Source organism: Crinia signifera, chromosome 3, assembly GCF_055691185.1.
Source record: "Crinia signifera chromosome 3, ASM5569118v1, whole genome shotgun sequence".
Taxonomy (NCBI): domain Eukaryota; kingdom Metazoa; phylum Chordata; class Amphibia; order Anura; family Myobatrachidae; genus Crinia; species Crinia signifera.
The window spans coordinates 223,138,571-223,148,966 of NC_139219.1; the positions used below are offsets into that span (position 1 = coordinate 223,138,571).

Consider the following 10,396-nt stretch of genomic DNA (forward strand, 5'->3'; position numbering starts at 1 on the left):
CTTTTTTTCCACTGGGGTTTTAGAAAAAAGATAACTACAAATCATTGAAATCGTTGCAATAAATTTTAAAAACAAAGGAGAGAAATAAACAAGTTGTTCTCTTTAAACAATGTAAGCTGATTACTGTGTCTCCCTTATAGAAATAGTACAGATCTGCTTGTTGTGCTGCCCAACAGTGCTGGTGGTGTTTTCTCCATAAATGAAGTGGCTGAACGACATCATCTCTGCCGGTAACATGGAATTTTTCTGAGCAAGAAACATGTTTAGGATTATTTTGTTTGTGCAGACCCCTATGAAATTTTATTTCAAAATTGGAATTTAACACTGTGTCAATGGTAAAAGTTAGAATATATCATTAGAAACACACTATGTAAGAACATGTTATTAAGAATGGAATATATGTGAGAATTAAAAATACATATCATAAGAACCATTGAGAAATCATGACTCGGGCAATTCATTTACAATTTCAACTAAAAGTTTTATTAAACAACTCCAAATTAACATTTTTTATTCACCATAACTGTGTGTGGTATTTACAGTCTTCGGCTTGTGTGGCAAAGGCTTTATTTGGGATTTAAGGAGTAGGAAAATAAAGGACCAGAAGGTAGGTTGGCTGGTGGAGGCTAACAAGATGTGAATGTTTTCCAGAAGAAGTTCTTGCATCCAGCTTTGCGTTCTCTGGGTGCCAGGGCTGGACTGGAGTTTGCAGATCTTTCTAGTTCCAACCTTACTTCATCTTGCTCAGCACCTCTGGGCAGGTCATCTGATTCCAAGGCTTCATTATCTGTCTGGGATGGTTCTGATAACAATTCTGCCAGGAAGTACTTAGCCAACTCCTGTAAACACAGTGAGTAGAGGTGTTAATTTGTCAATTCTCAATATGTGAATATTCCAAAATGTATATGTTGCAGATAATACATTATTGATAGTAATATGTTAAATATAGTCTTAGAACTAAGGCATATGAAACAAATGAAGATGGACATTTTCTCCCAAAAACTATTCATATATATATATATATATATATATATATATATATATATATATATATATATACTGCCATGAAAAACCATACTGCTAAATGTAACAATCATGAATGGCACATCTGCTATCAGGGACAATATTACCATAAGTGTATAGGTTTGTACAACAGCTACAGCGATCTTCCCGTGTACAAGGCTCCGCCTAGAGACCTGGAGCTGTCCGAAGTGCTGAAACTGACGGGAAACCTAAACTTTTAACCACCGTTGTACTGTACTTGCTGGCGTTTAGAAATGAACCTCGCTACATAATTGACCATGTTTCACTTTATATAGATAAACAGCCAAATAAACAACTGTCCTAACTGCTACACATAGCATCCTATGCAGACATTTCAACAAACAATCTTGTTAACTCATATGAATACAAAAGACAACAAACCATTTTAGCAGCATGCAGAGTATTGTGTGTTCAGCACCGCGGATAGCTCCAGCTCTGCTGGATTCTAAACATTACCATATAGCCTAGTATTACAGCGCACCGGGGTCTATTCAATTGTATTTACAGCACACACTCTACAGACTCAGAAAAAGATAGGGGGTTTAATAAAACGTAATCACATTCCAGGATATTCTACAATGTTTGCAGGACACAAATATAACAGAAGCCAGAATGTTGTGTTAGAGTGCAAATCTGGATAATCATAGACTGCATTACTCTACACATAAATACACATAAAGCACCATACCTCCCATTCTATACAGTATGGCAAATGAAAGTTTCCGAAACAGATAATAGTCTGTATATCAGTTAAAAGTTCTCACACGATGTTGGTAGTGTGAGTGAATGTCAGAAGTCGGAAGCAGAAAGCATCAGTATTCTTACCTGTTTCCCTGCTGCTGCCAGTGATTTCTGCAGGAACTGGCGCAGTCTCGGGTCTGTAGGTGCAGCGGAGATTGAGCTGACAGCCAAGGCCAGTGAGAGCAGGGTCAGGGCACAACGCACACGGCAGGACTGCATTTCTTCAGGAACTTCTTCAAGCTGATCGCAGAGAACGAGCTGTCAGTGCTAAGGAACCTGCTGAGTCTACTTCTACTTCTGCTCCTGGGATCTCCTTAGCCCTCTTTTAAATTCTCCCTATGACGTCAGCGAAGGAAGAGCCCCCTCCTCCCCCTCTCTTCCCGGAGATAACCACCACTTTTACGCACCATTACACCAAAGTAGATAAATCACTAAAACCGGCGAGATGAAAAAGAACCTGAAAGGTTTTTTTTGTTTGTATTTTATTATGTCTGTAGTTTTATATGTATGCTGTTTGCATAAGCCTTCTAAATATATGATACGTGAACGGTTTCTATATGCTACCAGGTTATTAATGCAATCAATGCAAGTGTTACCACGCTCACCCTCCTTCTTCTGGGAATTAACCATGAATCATGTTGTATCTATGTATCATTAGAGGTATCTTTTTTTTTTAGTGGACAAATTGTAAATGTCTGCGTTGTCTAAACTTCATTTTACAGTACTGTGCATTGGAGTTCGCTGTATTTCCTAACCAGCCTTGTGCGCTTTATCGGTATATTCCTGGCATTGATATACCCACCGAGAAGTCCTAAAACATTAAGAACAGTATGTCAGCATTATTTTATAATACAGTTGAGTAGTCTGTTTGACAACAGTACTTAAACTCATGTACAGATACTACAGTTACTTAGTTTTTTTTCCTGTGCTAAAGAGATATACTTTATCATGATGGAGTTATCACTGTATTTTAAGAGAGAGAGAGAGAGAGAGAGAGAGAGAGAGAGAGAGAGAGAGAGAGAGAGAGAGAGAGAGAGAGAGAGAGAGAGAGAGAGAGAGAGAGAGAGAGAGAGAGAGAGAGAGATGCAACAAATGTGACCGAGTGATAGTTCAGAAAAAGAAGTTAGCCTAATCCTGCTGTGACTGGCATTTTCCAAAGATCCTGAATATGAATTTAAATTTTCTACAGATCCTGAATAGTGACTGACATTTACTACAGATCCTAACTAGAGATTGACTTTTTCTAGATATCCTGAATAATGACTGATATTTTCTAGAGATCCTGAATAGTGATTGGCTTTTTTTTTCTAGAGATCTTGAATAGGGAATGGCTTTTTAAAGAGATCCTGCGTAGTGGTTGGCTTTTTCTAGAGATCCCGAGTAGTGATTGGCTTTATTTTTTCTAGAGATCCTGAGTAGTGGTTGGCTTTTTCTATAGATCCTAAACAGTGATTGATATTTTCTAGAGAGCCTGAATAGTGACTGCCATTTTCTAGAGATCCTGAATATTAATTTACATTTTCTACAGATCCTAAATAGTGAATGCCATTTCCTGGCATCCTGAACAGTGATTCACGTTCTCTAGAGAGCTCCTTCTCTTAGAATTGAACCCCGTGTGAAAATGCATACTCAGCTTTAAAACCAATGCTTAACACATTAGCTACCAAAAAACGTAAATGGTTAGAAAATCTGATGCAGGTTGATTTTTAAAGTTCATCTAATCAGATATGAGCTATTAAAATTATTTTTAGCATAATGATCCGATGTCTGCTCAATAAGTTGGTACTGCATAATCAAGTGGCCCAAGCTCATACAGCTTCCTAATGAAATGCATTGCTAATTCCATATATACAGGAGGGGGCCAGTATGGCCCAGTATACCAATTTGAAGCTCGTGCCCATTTTCTTTGTGATATGACAAGGATCTGACAAATAAATACTGTTTAAAAATATATATTTGTTTAAACCACTGCTTTGTAGTTTAAGCATAGGATATGTCTGGGTTTTACTAGGAAGGCTGCTGAATTCCGTATTCCCAAATCCTCCCCATTAGCTCATGCAAATCACATATAGTACTACACATGTGCCCATACTCGTGCTTAGCTGCCACAGATGGCCGTTATGTTCAATGGGTGATTATACAAAAGGTACCGGACTAATTACATTTTACACGAATGGCCTGCTACAGTGTGTGTAGTTTACGATGACTGAATACTGTACATACTGTATACTGGGATGCCAAAATGTATCTTTGTCAACGTTTACAGTGTAGCACTCAACAGAAAGCCACTTGCAGGTATTTACACTATTCTTGTGCAGACAGCACTGGTTTGGAGATTCAGGTGTGACAATTTATAGATGACAAGGGAGTAATGCAGGTCGTATTGCAGCCACATTAAATATACTGTACACTGCTAACTTTATTGCAGCTTCCGAAAATAACAGGCAGGAACTTGGTTAGATGAGGTTTATAATATTCAGTGACTATCTCAAGTGTGTTGGGCACCGTCCCTGCAGATAGCAGCCTCATGAATATGTTATTACCGCTGGCTGTGCAAGAGAAAAAGCTTGTACTGTTTTCTGTAAAAAACACGTGCAGTGCCTGCTTGGTGGGTGCTCTAGTAATACAGAGTCTAGTGCAAAGGGGTCATGGGCTAGTAATACAGAATCTAGTGCAAAGGGATCATGGGCTAGTAATACAGAGTCTAGTGCAAAGGGGTCATGGGCTAGTAATACAGAGTCTAGTGCAAAGTGATCATGGGCTAGTAATACAGAGTCTAGTGCAAAGGGGTCATGGGTTAGTAATACAGAATCTAGTGCAAAGGGGTCATGGGCTAGTAATACAGAATCTAGTGCAAAGGGGTCATGGGCTAGTAATACAGAATCTAGTGCAAATGGGTCATGGGCTAGTAATACAGAATCGAGTGCAAAGGGGTCATGGGCTAGTAATACAGAATCTAGTGCAAAGGGGTCATGGGCTAGTAATAAAGAATTTAGTGCAAAGGCATCATGGGCTAGTAATACAGAATTTAGTGCAAAGGGATCATGGGCTAGTAATACAGAATCTAGTGCAAAGGGGTCAAGGGCTAGTAATACAGAATCTAGTGCAAAGGGGTCATGGGCTAGTAATACAGAAGCTAGTGCAAAGAGATCATGGACTAGTAATATAGAAGATTGTGCAAGGGGTCATGGGCTAGTAATACAGAAGCTTGTGCAAGGGGGTTAAGACTTGTAATACAGAATCTAGTGCAAAGGGTTAAGACTTGTAATACAGAAGCTAGTGCAAAGGGATCATGGGCTAGTAATACATAATGTAGTGCAATGGGATCATGGGCTAGTAATACAGAATTGAGTGCAAATGGATCATGGGCTAGTAATACAGAATCTAGTGCAAAGGGATCATGGGCTAGTAATACAGAATCTAGTGCAAAGGGGTCATGGGCTAGTAATACAGAATCTAGTGCAAAGGGGTCATGGGCTAGTAATACAGAATCTAGTGCAACGGGATCATGGGCTAGTAATACAGAATCGAGTGCAAAGGGATCATGGGCTAGTAATACAGAATCTAGTGCAATGGGGTTATGGGCTAGTAATACAGAATCTAGTGCAAAGGGGTCATGGGCTAGTAATACATAATCTAGTGCAATGGGATCATGGGCTAGTAATACAGAATTGAGTGCAAAGGGATCATGGGCTAGTAATACAGAAGCTAGTGCAAAGGGATCATGGGCTAGTAATACAGAATCTAGTGCAAAGGGGTCATGGGCTAGTAATACAGAATCTAGTGCAAAGGGGTCATGGGCTAGTAATACATAATCTAGTGCAATGGGATCATGGGCTAGTAATACAGAATTGAGTGCAAAGGGATCATGGGCTAGTAATACAGAATTGAGTGCAAAGGGGTCATGGGCTAGTAATACAGAATCAAGTGCAAAGGGATCATGGGCTAGTAATACAGAAGCTAGTGCAAAGGGATCATGGGCTAGTAATACAGAATCTAGTGCAAAGGGGTCATGGGCTAGTAATACAGAATCGAGTGCAAAGGGGTCATGGGCTAGTAATACAGAATCTAGTGCAAAGGGGTCATGGGCTAGTAATACAGAATCTAGTGCAAGGGGTCATGGGCTAGTAATACAGAAGCTTGTGCAAGGGGGTTAAGACTTGTAATACAGAATCTAGTGCAAAGGGTTAAGACTTGTAATACAGAAGCTAGTGCAAAGGGATCATGGGCTAGTAATACATAATCTAGTGCAATGGGATCATGGGCTAGTAATACAGAATCGAGTGCAAAGGGGTCATGGGCTAGTAATACAGAATCTAGTGCAACGGGATCATGGGCTAGTAATACAGAATCGAGTGCAAAGGGATCACGGGCTAGTAATACAGAATCTAGTGCAAAGGGGTCATGGGCTAGTAATACAGAATCTAGTGCAAAGGGGTCATGGGCTAGTAATACAGAAGCTTGTGCAAGGGGTCATGGGCTAGTAAAACAGAAGCCTGTGCAAGGGGGTTAAGACTTGTAATACAGAATCTAGTGCAAAGGGATCATGGGCTAGTAATACAGAATCGAGTGCAAAGGGGTCATGGGCTAGTAATACAGAATCTAGTGCAACGGGATCATGGGCTAGTAATACAGAATCTAGTGCAAAGGAATCATGGGCTAATAATACAGATTCTAGTGCAATGGGGTTATGGGCTAGTAATACAGAAGCTAGTGCAAAGGGATCATGGGCTAGTAATACAGAATCTAGTGCAAAGGGGTCATGGGCTAGTAATACAGAATCTAGTGCAAAGGGGTCATGGGCTAGTAATACAGAATCTAGTGCAAAGGGATTATGGGCTAGTAATACAGAATTTAGTGCAAAGGGGTCACGGGCTAGTAATACAGAATTTAGTGCAAAGGGATCACGGGCTAGTAATACAGAATTTAGTGCAAAGGGATCATGGGCTAGTAATACAGAATCTAGTGCAAAGGGATCATGGGCTAGTAATACAGAATCTAGTGCAAAGGGGTCATGGGCTAGTAATACAGAATCTAGTGTTAAGGGGTCATGGGCTAGTAATACAGAAGCTTGTGCAAGGGGGTTATGGGCTAGTAATACAGAATCTAGTGCAAAGGGTTAAGACTTGTAATACAGAATCTAGTGCAAAATGATATTTATATGACTTTCTTAGCTACTGTATGTTTTCATCTTAAACCCATTCTTTAATGAAAACACTGCAATATTTAAGACCTAGTCCTGCCTTCAATTCCTCACTAATCTCCAAAGTCAGTCTCTCTCTCTCTCTCTCTCTCTCTCTCTCTCTCTCTCTCTCTCTCTCTCTCTCTCTCTCTCTCTCTATATATAACATATATTATGAGCAGTGGGCAGTGCTTTTCTATCTACACACAGCTGAGACAATATGTTCCAGGTGACTTTGAGGGTTGATATGCAAATAATTAAGCAGTTGCAAATAGCTGTTTAGCATTGATGTAGACTCTGAGTGCCAGGTAATTGTCAGGTAGCCACCATTTTATTACAATTGCATTTTGCAGTAGCATTCCAACCGCAGGGCAGAAATGCTTTCAATTTTTTTGACATCCCTCACATTTATTAAATGTCTTTGGTCACTTATCGGCAGGAATTTTCAACTGTGATTTTCACAGGCATCATCTCTAGAAAAAAGACAGCATGACTCAATACTAAATTTACCTCTTCTGCAATGAATTATAGAGGCTTTTGGCATCAGCAGCATTCAGGGATATAGGCAGGGCTATGTACTAACCATTTCTAGGAAGCTATTCCCATTGGCTGCCACTTTAAAACTATTAGAACTAGTGATAATTTTAAACATTTCAACCGGGAATTTGTTCAGTCTGGCAAGCGGGGTCTTACAGTAGCTTCATGACCCAGTCGAGGACTGGGACTTTCAAGCCCCATACACACTACAAGATATTGCACAGAAGGGCCCTTATGAGCAATATCTTTTGAAAACAATGGGTAGTGTGTATGCTCAATGTCATTAATGATGTGTTCTCCTGCACATCCTTAACTACACCCACACACACACCTTCATCAGCTCAACATGCAGGTCAGTTTTGGCTGTGTAGCCAATTACCTGCTTGTTCAGTAGGGATTTGGTGATGAATGATATTGTTCAGTGTGTGCTTACAATATCGTCCACCAACGGCACCATCAAAATTGTTAATGATATTAGCAGTGCCACAGGTCATCTAGTGTGTACTTGGCTTAAATTCTGTATTGAGGTCCATACACACTGGGCAATTTTGCCCAGCATGTATGGAAAGAGATGATGGGGAAAATCACTTGGCTGCATACATACTGAGCGATTTTTGCCCGTTTAAGCAATTTTCCCAGGAATGGATGACATTCCATAGCAGGATGCTATGAAAAGACGTTCACCCCATTCTCATCTGCTGATATACCAGGAGATGAGCGTTGGGCCAGCGATGATATTGGAGTGTGCATCAGTGCTTACTGCTCATCGTTGCCCCGTACACACTGACTGGGTGGCTGTTGAGCTGAAAGCAGCCCAAACGCGAAACTGAGCGGCTTTCAGCTGAAAGTAGCCCAGTGTGTATGGGCCTTTACTGCTCATGCATGCGTAATAACCTAAGAATTTGCTACTAATGGTGCAGTATTGGTTCTAAAGGTCACATGTAGACTATGGGAGCCCTGTAGAAACAATACTGTTTCAGTGAATTAAGCAATCTGTGGACTTTCCATTGGTACTATTAGATCACCAGGGAGGCTGAAGTTGGTGGTTCAGGATGATTACAATTATTTATGGTCGTTATGATAGGCAAAACCAAAGCTTGTGGCTTAAAGACATAAAAATATGTAGGTAAATAGAAGTGAATCCTGTTTCTCAAAACATACCTGACCCTAAGGATGATGTATAGATACAATTTACTTAATATTTTTGTCTGAATTTCTCAATAACATTTTTTTGCTATAGGGGTGTCCTGAAAAAATTTGAATGCTCTAGTGCGCACTAAAGTTTGTGAGCCACTGAATTAAACATCTGTTTCTTCTTGACCGTAATTATCATTTCAGAAAATAACCATTCAAGAACGCATTTTCATGGCAACCATAAGTATATCCCAAAGACCACTTTAATAACCCAAAAACTATTCACCATGCAATGTAGCCCAATGTATTATCCCCATTTATGTCCACTCTAACATATAAGATCATCAAGAGCAGGTTCTGTTTATCCGGGTCTGGGCATGTCAGGGGGGACCTGACCAGAGCTCACACAGCAGCTTTATTTATTTGTCATTTACTTTTTTTTTTATTATAACTCAACCAGCTTACCGGGTCGGGCAGGGAGGGAAGTCATTGGGTTGTGTAGTATGCGTGACGGTGTATTAACTCACACGGACACACAATCACATTCACTTCCACCACTGTGGAGCTACAGATGCTCTTGCAAGATGATGCTGTCATCTTTTTCAAGTCTTTGTCTGCACCCTGCCCTGGATAGGTTCAGAGGGAGAGTGGAAAGGTGAAGCAGTAGGAAGGATGATGCTGGCTGGGTGTGCCTGAGGCTTGTGACGCAGTTAGCATCAGTGGGAAGAAACAGGGTCAGAGGTGGTCTCATCACTGGGATCTGACTATGTTAGCAGAACAGTTGTGATTGTGGTACTGCCTGTATATATACAGATCCCCCCCCCCCCCCAAACCACCACATTGCACCCACCCAGCTGATCTCCTTACCAGTGTTAATTTTATCAGGGATTTTCAATCTAGTTTTAGTCTTAGTCACTTTCCTAAAATTTGACAAAATTAAATGTCACATTTTAGTCACATTTTATAATTTCGTCTTAGTCATGTTTTAGTCAGTGGATCTTGACGAACATTTCTGTCTAATTTCAGTAATTGATTTAGTCATAGCTGTGCAGTTTATTGATACTGTAATGGATTTTGCTGAAGATTATTTCGCTATAATTCCCTTGAATACTTTGTATACCTGTCACTATGTGATCTAGGTATAAAACTAGTGCAACAAAAACATTATTTCCTTCACAGCAGGTCATTTATTTTTTGCAAATATCAATTCAAGAATACAATATATTTTTCATTCAAAATTTTAATTTAAATAATAAAAAAAATACAATCTGCTTGATACTAGTACTAGTATACTGCAAAATAAAATGAAGCTGTAAGGATGCATATTATAATATAAAGCTATTTTGCTAAAGTTAGCTAATTAGTTAGCTACATAAACTGACTGACACTGAGTGATCCTCATGACAAAGAGTTGTTGTGCAGCCACACCGCAAGTAAGTAAATCTAGGGCCAGACAGGATGGATAAAACTGTATAAAATCAGTATTATTAATTAAAACATGACAAAAATCAATCACTCAGAAAATGTGGTGTCCTGACAAGAATGAAACAGCATTTTCATCTAGTCAATTTTAGTTATGACAACATGGACGAATATTTATCAACATTTGAGGTATTAAAAAATTCCTATTTTCGTTATCATCAGATTTTAGTAAAGAAAATAGGAATTTTTTAAGTCTTTAGTTTTGGTCTTAATTTTCGTCGATGAAATTAACACTGCTCCTTACGTCAAGACCACCCGCATGTGCTCTCTCTCCCT

The 10,396-nt window shown here is 39.6% G+C and overlaps 1 protein-coding gene across 1 annotated transcript; it reads right to left on the reverse strand.

Moving 5' to 3' along the window:
* Positions 1 to 460: 460 nt before the first annotated feature.
* On the reverse strand, positions 461 to 2,098 carry SST (somatostatin). The gene is made up of 2 exons (XM_083177520.1): positions 1,870 to 2,098; positions 461 to 839 (listed from the first exon to the last, which is right to left on the reverse strand). Exons 1-2 carry the CDS (start codon positions 2,002 to 2,004, stop codon positions 627 to 629), a joined length of 348 nt encoding a protein of 115 aa, XP_083033646.1. The 5' UTR covers positions 2,005 to 2,098; the 3' UTR covers positions 461 to 626.
* Between the last annotated feature and the right edge of the window lie 8,298 nt (positions 2,099 to 10,396).